Source organism: Mobula birostris, chromosome 2 (assembly GCF_030028105.1).
Source record: "Mobula birostris isolate sMobBir1 chromosome 2, sMobBir1.hap1, whole genome shotgun sequence".
Lineage (NCBI taxonomy): Eukaryota > Metazoa > Chordata > Chondrichthyes > Myliobatiformes > Myliobatidae > Mobula > Mobula birostris.
Genome location: NC_092371.1, coordinates 191347396 through 191368474, shown reverse-complemented (window position 1 = coordinate 191368474; position 21079 = coordinate 191347396). Strand labels below are relative to the sequence as shown.

Below are 21079 nucleotides of genomic sequence, written 5' to 3'. Positions count from 1 at the left end.
GGGTAAGATGAAAGATCACATGCCATTCCTTATAGAGGAGTGAATGAGCAGCTTCAAGTTTCTGGATGTCAGATCTCTGAGGACCGAACCTGATCCCAACATATTGATGCAGTTATAAAGAAGGCAAGACAGCGACTATACTTCATTAGGAGTTTGAAGAGATTTGGTATGTCATCAAAAACACTCAAAAACTTCCATAGATATAACGTGGAGAGCATTCTGACAGGCTGTATCACTGTCTGGTAATGGGGGTGGGGCGTTGCTACTGAAGAGGACCAAAAGAAGCTACAGAGGATTGTAAATTTAGTCATCTCCATCTTGGGTACTAGCCTACAAAGTGCCCAGGACATCTTCAAGGAGTGGTGTCTCATAAAGGCGGTGTCCATTATTAAGGATCTCCAGCGCCCAGGGCATGCCTTTTTGTCACTGCTACCATCAGGTACAAGGTACAGAAGCCTGAAGGCACACACTCAGCGATTCAGGAACAGCTTCTTCCCCTCTGCCATCTGATTCCTAAATGGACATTGAGCCTGTGAACACGACCTCACTCTTTTAATATGTATTATTTCTGTTTTTGCACGATTTTTAATCTATTCAATATACGTATACCATAATTGATCTACTTAATTGTGAATTATTATCATTATTTTCTTCTATATTATGTATTGCATTGAACTGCTCTGCTAAGTTAACAAATTTCATGACACATGCTGGTGATATTAAACCTGGTTCTGATTCTGTGATCTCTTCCATAGATCCTCCAGCATTTTGTGTGTGTTGCTTGATTTTCCAAAATCTGCAGATTTTCTCTTGTTTGTGCCTATTGTATTATGATCATTTGTCCCTTTAATTTAAGCACTTTAATCAATTCTGGATCATTGCACAACACCTAATCCCCTAGTGGGCTCAACCCCGAAATGCTCCAAAAAACCATCTCATAGACAGTCCAGAAATTTTCTGCCTTAGGATCCAGCATCAGCCTGATTTTCCCAAACTACCTGCATATGGAATCCCGCCCCCAGTCATAACTATCGTAACATTGCCCCTTTGGCATGCATTTTCTATCTCTGTTGTAATTTGTAGATTACATCTTTACTACTGTTTGGGGGTCTGTATATATCTCCCATCCGGGTTTTTTTTACCCTTGCAGTTCCTTAGCTCTACCTACAATGATTCAACAGCTTCTTACCCTATATCACCTCTTTCTAGTGACTTGGTATCATTTTTTTTAAATCAACTGAGCCACCTCACCCATTCTGCCTACCTGCCTGTACTTTTGATATTTCGTGTATCCTTGGACTTTAAACTCCCAGCTATAATTTTCTTTCAGCCACCATTCAGTGGTGCCCACAACTTCATACGTGGCAATCTGCAACTGTAGTTCATCTACCCAAGTCCTTATACTGTGCAATCAAACATAACACATTCAGCCCTGTATTCACCCTTTTGGATTTTGTCTGTTTTTTTATATTGCTGGATTTGTTGGATTGTTGATTTTGGAAGTGTCTATACTATAAATTTTCATAAGAATTAGGCAGCATGATATAATGTCTTAAGCACTTGTATGTTTTAAATTCATCTTAAATAGTTCGGCACGGACTAGAAGGGCCGAGATGGCCTGTTTCCGTACTGTAATTGTTGTCTGGTTGTAAAAAGGAAACATTAAGAAGTAGCTTCCTTTTGTATTTTCTAAAAACCTTTGAAAATATGTGCAATTCTTTCAAATTGCTCTCATTTATTTGCTGATATTTCTGTCATATTTTGTTATAGTCTACAAAACTACAGAAGAAGATACACCAGCTTGAAGAACAATTGAGCAATGAAATGCAAGCCAAAGATGAAATGGAGCAAAAATTTAGGTATGCTGCAGGAAGGATAAATTTCTGTAATACTTTGCACTGATAGGTTGAAAGCAACATGTGCACGAGTGTACAGAATGTGAAAAGAATTTTTGTTGTATTTTTATACAGGAAGTTCAGCAATAATTGTTGCTGCTCTGAAGGTGCAGCTAATGGACATAATTGTAGCAACAGTTGTTTCTGTGCTCGCTATAAAAGCTATGATTTTATGAACGTGCACTTATACAGCGTGCAACTGTAGTCTTGTCACTGTAACTGAATTGTTCAGATTTAAATGATTTACTGTCTCAGTGATCATTTTCAACTTGACAGGCATGATTCAAGTGCAAAAGAATACCAGAAGCAACATATGGCTACATATTTAAGCTGTTGAAGTCATAGAATTATAAACCATGGAAACAGGTTCTTTGCCCCACTGAATCCATGATGACTATGACTATCCAGCACTATTAACCTAAATAAATCCTAATTTGTTATCCTGACATTGCCCCGAGCTTCCCCTAGATTCTACTGCTCAGCTGCAGGGGAAGCAATTTGCCAAGCTAAGAAACCCATTGACTTGCATCCTTTTTCAGTGTGGAAATGAACTCCCACAGTTCACACAGACAGCATCAGAGATCAGAATTGAAGCTCGGTTGCTGCAAATGTGAGGCAGCAAATTCCACCATCTGTTAATTTATGAACGTCTGCTCCAGTGAAATCATTTTAGACGACATATCTGATATTCAATAAAATTATGTTGATTGCGATTAATGTATAGATACCTAATGTAGAAGATGTCACCATAGCCAATAATGACCTGCGGCCAACGAATTAGTTTTGTTACATCATTACTTTTTTGCAGAAACTATAAGGGGGAGAGTGAGGGAGTAGTGGGCAGCGATTTGTGGGAATTCCCTCTCACCCCAAGCTTGTGCCTTATTAAGGACTAACTGATGTTAGGCTTATTTATCACAGGCTTATCAACAACCTTTTTAAGCACGAAGTAACTTTCTGCTTAGGCCTCAGTAAGTAGTGCAGCCAAAAGTTTATAAATACTATGGCTTTTAGTCTTATTTAAATGTTGTCCTTCCTTAGCACTTGAGTGTAGAGCTGCAGTGACAGGAATAGTGAGTGGAATCCCCATCAATAAAACCTATAAGAGTTGATAGGAACATGGTAAAGCCTTGCTGTGTCCTGCACCCTGACTTCTTTTCCCTCTGCATGTGCAGATGGGCTGAGGCCACAAACAACAAGCCCAGTTTGAGGCCATTCAGCCCCTTATATTCACAAAATGTACTTGGTGTGTACTTGCATTGAATTTTACAAATTGCAATGAGAACTGACATACAAAATGTATTTCCATGATCCCTTTGTCCTGTAGAATTTTAATGATGCTATGTTAACTACAACACTGGTGCCAAGCTGTATTGGCGCTTACCCTTCTCTTGGACCAACATCAGTGACGTGGAGGGGGGAACCCGCTGCATGGGCAACAGCTGGTTCTTCAAATCTTCCTACCCAGACTTGCAAAGGTGCAAACCCATGATCCCCTGGGATCGATGGCTACCTACTACTACTGTGTTAAGTGCATTGATATGCACATGGGATCTTTTGGGCTTCCTCGTTCATTCAGCCCAACTGACTTTAAATGTTTATTCGTAAAGAATTTTATTTTGTGAGACCTTCCATTGGTCAGGGTTCCTGGATATTGCGTACTAGTATGTGATACGTAAGCCAGGGCATTAGAATATGGAGAGTAAGCTGTTGACCATGCAGCAGACTCCTCTCCATGCAGCTGATGAATCCAATGGGATGGCAGAGACTGATACAGTTTGACACTAGCAGCATTGCAGGAATTACCAGTCAACATTGAACTCAACATAGGACTTACGGACTCCAGCTCCAGATATTTCCTTGGGGTTTACTCCTGAAGCCTACCCTATGAGTGGGTATAGTCGCAAGGCAGTGGAGGTTTGAGATCAGTGTTTTCCTTGTCTTAGATGAGCCCCATCTGCATGAAGCAACTAGTTTTAAGGTGCCATTAATCTATCAGTAAAAATGGTTCCGCTGTGCTTAGTCACTAAGCCAGGCGTGAAACCTTGAGCTGGACTTGTTTATCGGGGCTATTTGAGGTACACACCATTGGAATCATTTAATAGGTAGTTTATCCCCACTATCTTCCCGAGCTATGATAACCTTAAGGAACCCTTTATTGAAGAACTAAATTAATATTTAATAACAATTCATTTGATATCAGTGAAGATGGAAAGAAATGCAGATGAAATTGGTGAGGAAATCTAAGAGCATGGGGCTTTGCTTGTTGATTACCCAGTGTATTTAATCAGGAGTAATTAAATTTTAGAGATTTTCAAGAAGCCAAAATTGGACAGGTGTGGTAGAAATTGTTGTATGAGTGGTATTACTGAAATTGGAATGGTAACATGGTGTACAAGTTGTTAAGTAAGAACAAATTTTTTAACCTTGAAGTGTTCATCAGAATCCACAATAAGTAAGCAAATAAAAGTGATGTTTGAAAGGAACTTTGCTTAAGTTTAGGTGAAACTTACATTTGCAGAACATAGAACAAGTGTGTGTACTAGAATAGTCAAGCTGTGAGGTAAAAAAGATATTAAAATTTTCAGCAACAACTGAGCTTGAGGAGCCAAATATGTCAAGAGGTTTTGAACCATCTGGTTATTTTTTAAATAGCAAGTGGGAAATTTGATATAGTCATTTACTGAAATGGAGTTTGTGGGAAGGACCAGTATTTGACAAAATTTAAGGAAATTTCTGTTCATCCTCTACTGAATCTAGGAGAAATAAGTCAGTAATGTAGAGACAATGAAAGGAAGGAGAGTTGGTGCTGATGCATAATAGGGTTTTGTAAATAGATATGCAGAAACTGGCATTGTCTTTGGGTGTTTTTGTTAATGGCTGCCATGTAAATGAGAGGATTGATTTTATGGAGAAGTTAGAAGTAACTGCATAGAAGGAGAAAAGTTTACACTGAAGTAACACATAAAATACTGGAAGAACTTAGCAGATCAGGCAGCATCTATGGACAGGAATTGGAGAAATCAATGTTCATGTCATCAGGTTGGAGACTACCCAGAAAGAATGTGAGGTGTTACTCTTCCAACCTGATAGTGGCTTATCATGGCAGTATAAGGTGCCATGGACTGACATATCAGAATGGGAATGACATTGGAATTAAAATGTTTGGCCTGCTTTTTGTGCATGAAGTAAAGGTGCTGGACAGTGTGGTCCCTAAAACTTGCAGGTGAAGTGTTGCCTCATCTGAGGCCCTGAATGGAGGTGAGGGAGGATGTGAATGGGCAGGGGGATTAGTGGGGAGGGACGAAGGGACAAGAGGGAGTGATCCCTACAGAAGGTGGAGAGTCGGGAGAGCAGATATAATGATTGTGTTTGGTGCTAGGATCCCCTTTAAGATGGCAGAATTTGTGGAGAATGAAGTGCTGGATGCAGAGGATCATGGAGTGGTAGGTAAGGATAAGAGGAACCATATCCCTGTTAGGTGACGTGACGATGGTGTGAAGGCGAATGATCATGAAGCGGAGGGGATGCATGCAAGGGCAGTATCAATGGTGGAGGAAGGGATGCCCTGTCCTTCAAAGAAAAAAGCATCTCTGATGCTATGGAAATGAAATTCATCTTGGGAACAGATGTGGCAGAGACAAAGGAACTGAGAGAAAGGAAGGGATACTTCCGCCATCTTCAACGGGACCCTACCACCAAGCACATATTTACCTACCCCTCACTCTCCACTTTCTGCACAAGATCGTTTTCTCCATGATTCCCTTGTCCATTCGTCCCTCCCTGTTAATCTCCCTCCTGCCACTTATCCCTGCAAATGGAACAAGTGCTACACCTGCCCATTCACCTCCTTGCTCATTTCCATTCAGGGCCCCAAGTAGTCCTTCCAATGAAGCAACACTTCACCTATAAGTCTGTCAGGGTTATCTGCTATATCTGGTTCTCCCGATGTGGCCTGCTCTACATCGGTGATACCGGACTTAGATCGGGGCACTGCTTTGTTGAGCTCCTTCGCTCCATCCGCAACAAAGAGGATTTCCCAGTGGCCAACCATTTTAATTCCAATCCCTATTCCCATTCTGACATGTGAGTCCATGGCATCCTATATTGCCATGGTGAGGGCACTGAAAGGTTGGAGGAGCAACATCTTGTATCCCATCTGGGTTTCCTGCAAGCTGATGGCATGAGTGTTGATTTATCTAACTTCTGGTAATTTCACCCCCTCCCCCTTTCCTCTTCTTCCATTCCTTACTCTTGCTCTGCTCTTAGCTCTTCTCCTCACCTGCCTGTCATCTGCCCCAGTACCCCTCCTCCTTTCCTTCCTCTCATGATCCATTCTCTTATCCTAACAGATTCCTCCTTCAGCCCTTTACCTTTTCCATCTGTCAAGCTCCAGCTTCTCACTGCATGGCCCCTCCCCCCCACCCACCTAACTTCACCCATACCTGGCTTTACCTATCACCCATCTGGTACCCCTTCCTCTCCTCCCACTTTCAATTTCTGGTTTATTCCCCCTTCCTTTCCAGTCCTTATTAAGGGCCTCAGCCTGAAATGTCGACTGTTTATTCCTCTCCATGGATGCTGCCTAACCTGTTGAGGTCCTCCAGCATTTTGTGTGTTACTCTGGATTTCCAGCATTTGCAGAATCTCTAGTGCTTTACTGGAAGATTGCCTGGTTATGACTGGAGGATGGATAAGAATAGAACCGAACAAGAGTGGCCCCAGCCATCTGGATGAAAGATGAATCCGTCTGACTTTACATTCTCTAAATATTAATTCCCAATTATGTGGGAGGAGCACCAAAATGAAAGCTGACATTTAAGTAAGCATAGCTGGATGACTTCTTAACTATTATTGAATTTTCACTCAGCACAACACATTCCATTGCACAGTTGGTGGTGAAAATATCTACATACACTTAAGTGCACTAGTATGAGTACTTCTAAAGAAAAGAAAATAGAATTGTTATGAAAACGTTACAACGGGAACTAACATTTTGAATTTCTTCTGTTTTAAGCTTTCTGTTTCAGGACTTGATCTTTTCTTGATTTGTACTGTTTTTTTTTGTAGAACCACAAGCAGTCGTCTTGAAAAGATATCCAAAGATTTGGAAGATGAGGTACAGATTTTTTTAAAGTGCGCTTTAATCTCTGTCTAAGATCTAAATGAATTGAATTTGGCTGCATGAATAGCTTGAGCTTGTTCTTAAATATTGTTGTATTCTCTCCTGTATTTCTGATGATACGTTTAACCAGAAAACCTAAGTGAAAAATACACATATAGTAATCCTATACTCTACCCAAAAATTAATAAATAGAAGAAACAAAAGATTATGCTTGGACAAGAGAGAGGTGTTATGGATAGACTATTAACTGGAAGAGATGTTGTAGAAATATTAGTTTTAAAATTTCTTCTTAATTTTAAATAATTCTTTTGAATTGTATCCTCCTTGAGCAAAAAAAGCATTAGATCAGCCTTTCAGTTATCATTGGATTAGAAACATAGAAAACATACAGCACAATACAAGCCCTTCGGCCCACAAAGTTGTGCCGAGCATGTCCCTACCTTAGAAATTATGAGGGTTACCCACAGCCCTCAATTTTTCTAAGCTCCATGTACCTATCCAAAATACCTCTTAAAATACCCTATCATATCTGCCTCCACCACCATTGCCAGCAGCCCATTCCATGCACTCACCACTCTCTGAGTAAAAAACTTACCCCTGACATCTCCTCTGTACCTACTCCCCAGCACCTTAAGCCTGCGTCCTCTTGTGGCAACCATTTCAACCCTGGGAAAAAGCCTCTGACTATTCACACGGTCATTGCCTCTCATCATCTTACACACCTCTATCAGGTCACCTCTCATCCTCCGTTGCTCCAAGGAGAAAAGGCCGAGTTCACTCAACCTGTTTTCATAAGGCATGCTGTCCATTCCAGGCAACATCCTTGTAAATCTCCTGTGCACCCTTTCTATGGTTTCCACATCCTTCCTGTAGTGAGGTGACCAGAACTGAGCACAGTACTCCAAATGGGGTCTGACCAAGGTCCTATATAGCTGCAACATTACCTCTCGGTTCCTAAATTCAATTGCATGATTGATGAAGGCCAATACACCGTATGCCTTCTTAACCACAGAGTCCGCCTGTGCAGCTGCTTTGAGTGTCCTATGGACTCGGACTCCAAGATCCCTCTGATCCTCCACACTGCCAAGAGTCTTACCATTAATACTGTATTCTGCCATCATATTTGACCTACCCAAAATGAACCACTTCACACTTATCCGGGTTGAACTCTATCTGCCACTTCTCAGCCCAGTTTTGCATCCTATCAATGTCCCGCTGCAACCTCTGACAGCCCTCTACGCTATCCACAACAACCCCAACCTTTGTGTCATCAGCAAACTTACGAACCCATCCCTCCACTTCCTCATCCAGGTCATTTATAAAAATCATGAAGAGTAAGGGTCCCAGAACAATTCCCTAAGACATGCCACTGGTCACCGACCCCCCATGCAGAATATGACCCGTCTACAACCACTTTTTGCCTTCTGTGGGCAAGCCAGTTCTGGATCCACAAAGCAATGTCCCCTTGGATCCCATGTCTCCTTACTTTCTCAATAAGCCTCACATGGGGTACCCTATCAGATGCCTTGCTGAAATCCATGTGCACTACATCTACTGCTCTACCTTCATCAACGTGTTTAGTCACATCCTCAAAAAATTCAATCAGGCTCGTAAGGTATGACCTACCCTTGACAAAGAGTTGCTGACTATTTCTAATCATATTATACCTCTTCAAATGTTCATAAATCCTGCCTCTCAGGATCTTCTCCATCAACTTACCAATCACTGAAGTAAGACTCACTGGTCTATAATTTCCTAGGCTATCTCTACTCCCTTTCTTGAATAAGGGAACAGCATCCGCAACCCTCCAATCCTCCGGAACCTCACCTGTCCCCATTGATGATGCGAAGATCATCGCCAGAGGCTCAGCAATCACCTCCCTCGCCTCCCACAGTAGCCTGGGATACATCTCATCCGGTCCCAGTGACTTATCCAACTTGATGCTTTCCAAAAACTCCAACACATCCTCTTTCTTAATATCTACATGCTCAAGCTTTTCAGTCTGCTGCAAGTCACCACTACAATTACCAAGATCCTTTTCCATAGTGAATACTGAAGTAAAGTATTCATTAAGTACCTCTGCTATTTCCTCCGGTTCCATACATACTATCCCACTGTCACACTTGAAAGGCCCTATTCTTTCACGTCGTATCCTCTTGTTCTTCACATACTTGTAGAGTGTCTTGGGGTTTTCCTTAATCCTGCCTGCCAAGGCCTTCTTATGGCCCCTTCTGGCTCTCCTAATTTCCTTCTTAAGCTCCTTGCTGTTAGTCTTATAATCTTCTAGATCTCGAACATTGCCTAGCTCTCTGAACCTTTCGTAAGTTTTTCTTCTTGACTAGATTTACTACAGCCTTTGTACACCACGGTTCCTGTACCCTACCATAACTTCGCTGTCTCATTGGAACATACCTATGCAGAAACTCACACAAATATCCCCTGAACATTTACCATATTTCTTCCATACCTTTCCCTGAGAGCATCTGTTTCCAATTCAAACTTCCAAGTTCCTGCCTGATAGCCTCATAATTCCCCTTACTCCAATTGAACGCTTTTCTAACTTGTCTGTTCCTATCTTTCTCCAATACTATTGTAAAGGAGATAGAATTATGATTATTATCTCCAAAATGCTCTCCCACTGAGAGATCTGACACCTGACCAGGTTCATTTCCCAATACCAAATCAAGTACAGCCTTGTAGGCTTATCTACATATTGTGTCAAGAAACCTTCCTGAACATACCTAACAAACTCAACCCCATCTAAACCCCCTGCTCTTGGGAGATGCCAATTGATATTTGGAAAATTAAAATCTCCCACCAAGACAACTCTGTTATTATTACACTTTCCAGGATCTGTTTCCCTACCTGCTCCTTGATATCTCTGTTACTATTGGGCAGCCTAGAAAAAAATACCCTGTAGAGTTATTGACCCCTTCCTGTTCCTAACCTCTACCCACAGAGACTCCGTAGACAATCCTTCCATGACGTCCACCTTTTCTGCAGCCGTGACACTGATCAACAGTGCCACGTCACCACCTCTTTTGCCTCCCTTCCTGTCCTTCCTGAAAGACCTAAAACCTGGCACTTGAAGTAACCATTCCTGTCCCTGAGCCATCCAAGTCTCTGTAATGGTGCCACATCATAGCTCCAAGTACTGATCCACGGATTCTACTCTAATTCAAAGGTACAGAAGGATATTACTTCACTATTCAGGAAAGAGGAATAAACCAGGAAAATGCACTCGGTTAATGGATGCTATTATCAGTAACAACATTTTTGCTTGGAAATAGGTGTGTGAAGTGAAAACCTCCGTTGTTAACTGCCCACCATGGTCCCCACCCCCACCCCCGGTATGGTAGCAAAGAGGTTAAGTCACTGAGTTAACAGTTGGACCTCTGGATTGTTGATCCAGATACGTAAGTTTGAATCTATGAAGACAGTTGGATATTCAAGTTAGTAGCTGGTTTAAGCTCAGTATCTGTCTAATACTTTTCCTTCAGAGAAGGAAATCTGCCATTCTTATTTGGTCTGACTTATTACAACTATAAACCTGTCATTCTAGTTAACACTTGGATTCCTCCGTTTTACTTCAGGAGCAATTACAGTGGACAATAAATCTATGACATAAACATCTGTGCCCTGGCTACAAATAGTAAATTTGTACCATTGGATTTAACGTAGAAACATAGAAAACCAACAGCACAATGCAGGCCCTTCGGCCCACAAAGTTGTGCTGAACATATCCCCACCTTAGAAATTACTAGGGTTACCCATAACCCTCTATTTTTCTAAGCTCCTATCCAAAATAGTAAATTTGTACCTATCCAAAAGTCTCTTAGAAGACCCTATCGGATCCTAAATCGCCTCTGCACGCTTTCTATGGTTTGCACATCCCTCCTGTAGTGAGGTGACCAGAACTGAGCACATTACTCTTAAGTGGAGTCTGACCAGGGTTCTATATATCTGCAACATACCTGTTGGCTCCTAAATTCATTTCCACGATTGATGAAGGCCAATACACCGTATGCCGCCTCAACCACAGAGTCAACCTGTGCAGCTGCTTTGAGCGTTCTGTGGACTCGGACCCCAAGATCCCGCTGAGCCTCCACACTGCCAAGAGTCTTACCATTAATACTGTATTCTGCCATCATACTTGACCTACCAAGTCAAGTCATTTGATGTGCAGAAGTTAAGTCTGAAAGAGAAAGTTAATAGAGCACTCAAAGCACAGAAGCTGCTTGGGTTTGTAAATAAGAGTAGAATACAAGTGTAAAGGAAACAGTAGAATTCTCTCATTGTGGCTTAACCCTTAGTTGGTGTACTAAATGGAAAGATGGCCCAATATAATTTAGAACATAAATAGAACAGCACAGTACAGGTCCGTCAGTCCATTATGTTGTGCCAACCTATGTAAATCTGTTCCATGATCAATCTGAGCCTTCCTTCCCAGATAGCCCATAACCCTCCATTTTTCTTACATCCATGTGCCCATCTTTGCCTATCTCCCCAGCAGTGTGTTCCAGGCACCTACCACTTTCTGTCAAAAAGAAAAACAACTACCTCTGATGTCTCCCCTAAACTTTCCTCCACTCATCTTGAACTGGTGGTCTTTTGGTATTGACCATTGCAGCCCCTGAGAAAAGGTTGCAGCCTGTCTATTCTTTTTAAGCCTGTCATAATCTTATCCACCTCTGACAAGTCGTCTCTTGTCCTCTTTTGCTCCGGAGCGAAAAACCCGAGTTTGCATGTTCCCTAATCCAGGTGAGGACCTGGTGAATGTCCTCTGCACTCTTTAAACCTTCCTGTAATGAAACAACCAAAACTGAATGCAATGCTTGAAATGTGGTCTAACCAGACTTGTGTCGAGCTCAAACAATATTTTGCGACTCTTGAACTCAATCCCCTGACTAATGAAAGCCAACACACCATAGGCCTTCTAATCACCATATCAATTTGCATGGCAACTGCAAGGGATCTGTGGATTTGGGCCCCAAAATCCTTCTGTTCCTCCATACTGCTAAGAATCCTGCCATTAACCTTGTCCTCTGCTTTCAAGTGTGATCTTCCAAAATGTATCACTTTACACCACTAGATTGAGTTCCCATCTGCCACTTCTTTCTCCTCCTCTGTAGCCTGTCTATATCACTTTGTAACCCATGATGACCTCTTCCACTATCCACAACACCATCCATCTTCATGTCAACATCAAACTTACTAAACATCCTTCTACTCCCTCATCCAAGTCATTTATAAAAATCACAAAGAACAGGGGTACCAGAAAGGAGCCTTGCAGAACGCCACTAGTCCTGGACTTCCAGGCAGAGTACATTTCAGCTGCTACCAGCCTCTGCCTTCTATGGGCAAACTAATTCTGAGTCCACGCAGCCAAGTTTCCATCGATTCTATGCCACATGACTTTCTGTATGAACTACCACTGGGAACCTTTTCAAATGCCTTGGTAAAATTCCAATACACCACATTCACTGTTCTACCTTTATTTTTTTTCACCTCCATGAAAAATTCAGTCAATCTCACAAAGCACAATTTGTTCCTCACAAAGCAATGCTCCCTCCTGGCACTTATTCTTGCAAGCAGAACAAGTACTACACTTGCCCTACTCCTCCTCCCTCACTACCATTCAGGCCCCAAATATCCCTTCCAGGTGAGGCAACACTTCACCATTGAGTCTGTTGGGGTCATAAACTGTGTCCGGTACTCCCGGTGTGCCTTCCTGTACATCAGTGAGACCCGATGTAGATTGGGAGACAGCTTCACCAAGTACCTACACTCTGTCCACCAGAAAAAGCAGGATCTCCCAGTGCCCACCCATTTTAATTCCACTTACCACTCCCATTCTGATATGTCTATCCATGGCCTCCTCTACTGTCGCGATGCGGCCGCACTCAGGTTGGAGGAACAACACCTTATATTCCACCTGGGTAGCCAGATTTCTCGAACTTCAGGTAATTCCCGCCCCCCCCCCCCCAACTTCACCATTCCCCATCCCCTTTTCCCTTTCTCACCTTATCTCCTTGCCTGCCCATCACCTCCCTCTGGTGCTCCTCCCCTCTTTTCGTTCTTTCTTCCTTGGCCTTCTGTCCTCTCCAGTTAGATCAGCGGTCCCCAACTACCGGGCCGCAGAGCATGTACTACTGGGCTGCGAGGAAACGATATGAGTCAGCTGCACCTTTCCACCTTCCCTGTCACGCACCATTGAACTTGAACATACGGTTGCCAACTGTCCTGTATTTGCCGGGACATCCCGTATATTGGGCTAAATTGGTTTGTCCCGTATTTCCCCACCGCGAAGGTAGAAAGTTCCTATGAAACCTTTCGTACTGAAATGGTGTGAAGCGAAGAAGCAATTACCATTAATTTATATGAGAAAAATTTTTGAGCGTTCCCAGACCCAAAAACTAACCTAACAAATCATACCAAATAACATATAAAATCGAAAATAAATAACACTAACATATAGTAAAAGCAGGAATGATATGATAAATACACAGCCTATGTAAAGTAGAGATAATGTATGTACAGTATAGTCAGGAAAATGAAGGCAAAACAGATTTGTGGGGTATAGAAAAAGCGGCGCGCTTGCGCACATCACACATGTGCACACAGGTGCCTGCGCAAGGCTTCGTGGTCATGGTAGTCTACCTAGGGTAAAGTGTCCCAGGATTTGCCTGCTATTTTTGTCCTTTATTTGGGAGTGAGAAATTTGGCAACTCTAACTGTAAAAGACATATTGAGGTTAGTTTAACCCTACTTGAACACCCCGCCCCCGGTTGGCTGGTCCGCAAGAATATTGTCAATATTAAACCGGTCTGCAGTGCCAAAAAGGTTGGGGACCCCTGTGTTAGATTCCCCCTTCTCCAGCCCTGTGTCTCTTTCACCAATCAACTTCCCAGCTCTTTACTTCACCCCTTCCCCTCCCATTTTCATCTATCACTTTGTGTTTCTCCCTCCCCTTCCCCCATCTTTTAAATCTACTCATCCTTTTTTTTCTCCAGTCCTGCTGAAGGATCTTGGCCCAAAATCTCAACTTTACTCTTTTCCATAGATGATGCATGGCTTTCTGAGTTCCTCCAGCATTTTGCTGCTCCCTAGTAAAACTACTGCTTCATAAATCCTGTCCCTACGCATCTTCTCCATTAGTTTGCCCATCACTGACATAAGAGACATTGGTCTATTATTCCCAATATTATCACCACAGGTATCCCCCGCTTTTCGAACGTTCGCTTTACGAAACCTCACTGTTGCGAAAAAAAGGCAGCACATGAAAAAAGCAGCGCACACCACGAGCAGCCGCTCCTCCCCCTGTATTCGGAACTGCTTTCTAACCAGCATTGCTTAAACACGTGCCTGTGAGCAGCCGTTTGCAAGATGAGTTCTAACGTATCGGAAAAGCCTAAAAGAGTTCATAAGGGTGTTACACTTAGCGTAAAACTAGACATAATTAAGTGTTTCAATCGTGGTGAACGAAGCAAGGACAAAGTGAGGTTGGTTTGTGGAAGTTGACGAAGCTGATGTTGAAGAGGTTTTGGCATCCCATGACCAAGAACTGATAGATGAAAAGCTGATGCAATTGGAAGAGGAAAGGATAACAATTGAAATCGAATGCAGTAGCGAACGGACCGAAAGTGAAGTCATCCAGGAACTGAACGTGAAGGAACTGCGTGAGATTTTCACTGCAGTGATAAAGTACGACTTTAATTTTGAAAGGGTACGTCAGTTTAGGGCATATTTGTAGGATGGTTTGAATGCTTACAAAGAACTGCATGATCTAAAAATGCGCGAGGCTAAGCAGTCAAGCAAGCCTTCCACATCAGCCACAGCAGACGACGAACCTCATCCTTCAACATTGAGGCAGGCAGACATAGAAGAAGATGACCTGCCTGCCCTGATGGAAACAGACGATGAGATGACACCCCAGTGTCCCACCACCCCAACTCCCGGGCTGCGGACAGATACCAATCTGCGAAGAATGCAGCGGTGGCCGGAACGCACCCAGCACATCTTTAAGAAAAAAGTCGAAATAAACAAGCTAATTAATTAGGCGCCGCCCGGCACGTAAATGTCGGCCCAGATCAGAGGCGATTGCCGATTGCGTTGCCTCTGATCTGGGCTGACATTTACGTGCCGGGTGGCACCTAATTAATTAGCTTGTTTATTTCTGCTTTTTTCTTAAAGGTGTGCTGGGTGCGTCCCGGCTGCCGCTGTACCCCTGCATGCTTCACGGATCGGTATCAGTTCGCTGCCTGGAGTGTGGGGGCCACTGCACCACCCCAATCTCCGACGACTCAGTCTAACACACCATCATCAGTGTGCTCTATGTCCTCCCGATTCCCATAAGTGATACTACACTGTACATACATTATTTGTGTTTTATATCGGCTATGTATTTTTACGTGTTATTTGGTATGATTTGGCAGCTTCATAGCTTAAAGGTTACTGGAGAGCGCTTGTGCCGTGTTTTTGCCGAGAGCGCTTGCGTGAGATTTTCACTACGGAGAACAGTGCAGCAATGATTGGAAAAATATTTCTACTTTATATAGGCTGTGTATTCATCATATCATTCCTGCTTTTACTATATTTTACTGTTATTTTAGGTCTTATATGTTACTTGGCATGATTTGGTAGGTTATTTTTGGGTCTGCGAATGCTCATAAATTTTTCCCATATAAATTAATGGTAATTGCTTCTTCGCTTTACGACATTCCGGCTTAGGAACAGTTTCCTAGGAACGCTCTACCTTCGGATGGCGGGGGAAACCTGTATTATCTTTCTTGAACGACAGAACAACATTTGCCATCGTCCCATCCTCTAGTACCATTTCTGGGTTCAGGTTCGGGGGGGGTGGGGTCAGGTGAGGAGCAATGATCATTGTCAGTGCCCTAGCAGTCTCTTTCCTTGCTTTGTCTTGTAGCCTGGGGTATGTCCTGTCCAGCCCAAAGATTTATCTATTCTAATGTTTTTTCAAAAGCTCCAACACTACCTCTTTTTGAACCTCAACATGCTTTAGCACATTAGTCTTTTGTTTGTTGACCTCACATCCATCAGAATTTCTTTCCCTGTTGAAGAATGAACTGAAGTATTCATTAATAACCTCCCCTATTTTGTCCTGTTATCCCTGAGTGGTCCTCCCCATTCTACTCATACTCCTGTTCAAAACTGCTTCATGTGAGGTCTTTTACCATAGCATTTTTAGAAAAGGTCTGCTTTCATTGTATACAAAATATTTTGATAACTAATTGAACCTCTGCTTTTTAGATAACATGCAGGAAAGATGTGGAATCAGCTTTAAGGCAGTTGGAACGAGAAAAAGCACTTCTTCAGCACAAGAACGCAGAATATCATCGTAAAGCTGAAATGGAAGCGGATAAAAAACGTGGCTTAGAAAATGAGGGTAGGATCAAAATTGCATTAATTTATCTAAAAATTGTATTACGAATCAAAGAACGGTAATGGGCTAGTATGCAGCCCAGAGTACACAATGAAGGAAAATGCAGTAGATTCTGGAAATCTGACTTCAAAAGAATATGTTAACAACACTTTGCAAGCCAGACAAGCATCTGTGAAGACTATACTAGTAAATATTTCAGGCTTATCAGGTTTTATGTTGACTGGAAACATTATATCGTATAACATTTAAGGAAGAAAAATAGGTGTTGTTAGTGGGGGATGGTCATTGCTGAATTGAAGTGAGGAAAGCACAGAAGGAAAGGTCTGGAATTCATTAGAAGCCATAAGAGATTCAGAATAATCATAAAGTTTGATATCAAAGTGGTACTGTAAAGCGTTATGCCAACCACGATGCAACTGTGATTGTTTGAAGTTTGTTCAGTGTAGAGTTGTATTAATTATTAAATGGGGAAAAGGAAGTGTTGGAAAGTTGCCTTGATTATGATTAACCTCTTGCTTCAGTGGTTCACGATGTGATGTCTTAGATGGTAAGCTCTTGCTTGTTATCATCACACTAGATCAGCACGTTACCAGGAATGTGATTGGTTTATCTGAGATTTTGGCTGGCTGTATTGTCTGAAGAAATTGGGGATGGAGAAGTGAGTACTCAGCAGGCCAGGCAGTGTATATGGAGAGAAAAACAGTTAACATTTCACATCAATGTTTTTTTCATCTGAAGAAGTTCTGATGAGATAGTCATCAATATAGAAACATAGAAACATAGAAAATAGGTGCAGGAGTAGGCCATTCGGCCCTTCGAACCTGCACCGCCATTTATTATGATCATGGCTGATCATCCAACTTAGAACACCACCCCAGCCTTCCCTCCATACCCCCTGACCCCCGTAGCCACAAGGGCCATATCTAACTCCCTCTAAAATATAGCCAATGAACTGGCCTATCAAAACTCCCTCTGGAAGTTTTCATGTTTTATTGTTTTACAACATTGAATCACAGTGGATTTAATTCAGCTTTTTTGACACTGATCAACAGAAAAAGACTCTTTCATATCAAAGTGAAAACAGATCTCTACAAAGTCATCTAAATTAATTACAAATATAAAACTCTAAATAATTGATTGCATAAATATTCACCCCCTTCAAGTCAGTATTTAGTAGCTGCACTTCGGCAGCAGTTACACGCTGGAGTCTGCGTGGATAGGTCTCTATCAGCTTTGCACATCTGGACGCTACAATTATTCCCCATTCTTCTTTACAAAACTGTTCAAGCTCTGTCAGATTGCATGGGGATTGTGAGTGAACAGCCCTTTTCTTTTTTTTTTAATTTTATTTTTATTTGGATAAGGAATTCACAAATATCATGTACTTTTTTCACACATATAACCTTTTCCATTTTTTTATATGTATAAAACTACAATTATTTATACATTCTTAAGTACACATTGAGATGATATAAAAGGAAAATAAACATTTAAGTAGATAATTATGTACTGTGGTAAATCTAACCTATTAGGCTAAGTAATGGAATTAGTTGTTAAGAAGAATGGTAATAATAGTTTCCATATAACCCTTCTGGACCATTTCCACTGGTCCAAAATGTTGTATATAAGCCTATGTATCAACCATCGTAGGTGTTTATATCCTAATTTGTTCATGCTTGCTCCTGCCCGCAGACATAATTATCCAATCCCTATGTACTTATTTTCTTAATTTTTTCATTTTTTTCTATCCCTTTCCCAAATCTTTCCCTTTACTTGTGTTAATTCTCTATTTTCCAAAAGAAAGCAAAAAAAAACAAACATTTAGACTAGGGATGCTTATGTTAGCAATATTACTGTGTTGATGAGAAGAGCAGTATAAATCATTAGGAGAGTCATCTAAAGTCTGCTCGCATTGGGGTTATATATTCGATCCATTTATTCCAGATTTGATAAAATTTTTCTTTTTGAGTTCTCAGGGAGTAAGTCAACTTTTCCATTTTAAGTATTTCCAAGATAATTTCGTACCAATCTTCTAATGTAGGTGGTATTGGATTTAGCCATTTTCTAGTGATTGATTTCTTACTTGCCGCTAAGAGGGCCTGCAGCAACTTTATATCTTCCTTCTGTTCAAGAAACAATACATGCCCCAAATAGAGCGTCTCAAAGTTCAGAGGTATCTGGGACCTAAGTACCTTAACTAATGTTCTATGAATACCTTCCCAAAATAGACTTAATTTAGGGCAATCCCAAAAAATATGAAAATGATTTGCCTCCTTGGAGCCGCACCTTCTCCAACACATCACATTTGTATCTTTATATTTTTCCTGATATGGGGTCTTGAAGTATCTTATAATGTTTTTCCAACAATGTTCTCTCCAAGTCAAAGAATTAGTCGAGGACCATTGAAAGCTGCAGATTTTCCCCCAAGCCTCCTCTGAAAGTACCAACCCCGCTTCTTTCTCCCACTTCTCTTTAATATACAGTGTATTTACATTTTTAGCATGGGAGAGTGCGTTATATAACCGAGAAACTGATTTACTAGGTATTGAACTGCAAGCCGAATTCAGAATCTTGAAAAATTCTAATTCTACTGTTGATAGGTCTGTATATCTACAGCTCTGGTTAACATAGTTTCATACTTGAAGGTACCTAAAAAAGTCATTATGTTCTAGGCCATGTTTGTCCTGCAGGATAGAGGTAGGTTGTAAGACCTTTCTTTATCCATAGCTCAAATCTTTTATCTCCTCTGTTGGGAAGGAATTCGGTATCATATGCACACCATCTAAAGAGTTTTAACATGTTATTAATTCCACATGAATTAACCACCTTCTGCCATACTTTTAATGTAAGATTTATCCAAGCGTTTTTAAATTTTTCCAACTGGGCCATCAATCCTTTGTCAGCTATTGAGGCCGGAAGAGGAAAACTGTCAACTAGTCCAAATTCTATTTCCTTCCATCTAGCCTTATATTCCCTATTACACCAATATAACAGAGGGGTTATCTGTGAGGCATAAAAATAATTTCTCAGGCAAGGAAGAACCATACCTCCTCCTTCCTTCCCTAACTGTAAGGTGTTATATCGAATTCTAGGTTTCTTTCCTTGCCAAATGAAGCAGGAAATCCATTTGTCCCATTCGCTGAATTGATTATCATCCACCTCCACCGGTAAAGTACGGAAAAGATACAATAACTGAGGAAGAATATTCATTTTTATAGTATTTATCCTTGAATTTAAACTTAAAAAGGGGATAAGATTCCATCTATGCATATCTGCTTTTATCTCTGAGATTAATGGCCCATAATTTACCTGTGACAGTGTTGAAAGATCCTTCGGCAGGGTTATTCCTAAATATTTTAATGATTTAGCTTCCCACTTAAGATCATATGTATCCTGCAATTTTTTGGATGGTGTATAATTTAGGGACATAACCTGCGTTTTCTTTACATTTATTTTATAACCTGATATTTTCCCAAAGTCATCCAGCAGTGTAAACAATCCTATAAATGATTTTTCTGGTTCACTCAGAGAGACCAAAACATCATCTGCGAATAACGCCACTTTCTGTTCAATCCCTGCCACCTTGATACCTTTTACGATTTCGCTCTGTCTTATTAGTTGGGCAAGCGGTTCAATATATAGCGCAAAAAGGAGAGGAGAAATTGGGCATCCTTACCTAGTGCCTCTCTCTAAGGTGAAGGAATCAGAGAGGTCCCCATTTATCTTAATTCGGGCTGTAGGGCTGTCATATAGAGTCTGAATTACTTTAATAAACTTTTCTTGAAAGCCGAATCTTTCTAACACTCTGTATAGGAATGCCCAACTAACCGAATCAAAAGCTTTCTCAGCGTCCAATCCTACTACCATTGTCTCTGTCTCGTTCTTATTAACCTGTTCTAATATGTGCAGAGTTCTCCTTATGTTGTCCTGTGTTTGTCTTTGTTGAATAAATCCAGTCTGGTCTAAGTGGATTAGGCCAGGTAAAAGCTTTTCCAATCTGCGCGCTAATATAGATGTAAATAGTTTGTAATCTAAATTAAGAACACTAATTGGCCGATAATTGCCACATTCTAGTTTATCTTTACCCTCTTTAGGAATAACTGAAATAATCGCTTCTCTCCAGGAAGGTGGAGTTTCTCCTCTCTGCAAGATCCAATTAAAGGTGTTAAGTAGTAATGGGGCTAACTGTGTCTTCAGGGACTTGTACCACTCTGAGGTAAACCCATCAGAACCCGGGGACTTTCCAGCCTTTAACCTAGAGATGGCCACGTTCAGTTCTTTGACAGTTACTCGTTCTAATAAACTTTCATTTTGTAAATCTGTAAGTTTAGGTAGATCTAAAAAATTTTCTGTATAGGGCTCATTGGGGGCCCGGGGTTGGGAGTACAGCTCTCGATAATATGTTTCAAAACTCTCTTGAATTTTCCGTATTGTACTCTCCACAAGCTTTGTCTTTGGATTCTTTATTTTATGAATTGTATTGTCTGCTTGTTGTTTTCGTAATTTATATGCTAATAATCTAGCTGATTTACCTCCTACTTCATAATTCTTTTGTCTCAGGTAAAGAAAATTTCTTTGAGTTTCCAACGTATAAATATCGTCAATTTCACTTTGCAATTTCCTAATTTCCTGTTTTCGATTTGAATTACTTTT

At 41.2% G+C, this 21079-nt stretch overlaps 1 protein-coding gene across 4 annotated transcripts in view; it reads left to right on the top strand.

Annotated features, from left to right (window-relative positions):
• LOC140193983 (rho-associated protein kinase 2-like) overlaps positions 1–21079 on the top strand; it is a 264425-nt gene that overhangs the window by 177313 nt on the left and 66033 nt on the right. For all 4 annotated transcript variants that reach the window (XM_072251236.1, XM_072251238.1, XM_072251235.1 and 1 more), the window contains exons 11-13: positions 1771–1859; positions 6966–7014; positions 16294–16429. In XM_072251236.1, the coding sequence (XP_072107337.1) occupies positions 1771–1859; positions 6966–7014; positions 16294–16429 (274 nt within the window). The remainder of the gene's footprint in view (positions 1–1770; positions 1860–6965; positions 7015–16293; positions 16430–21079) is intronic.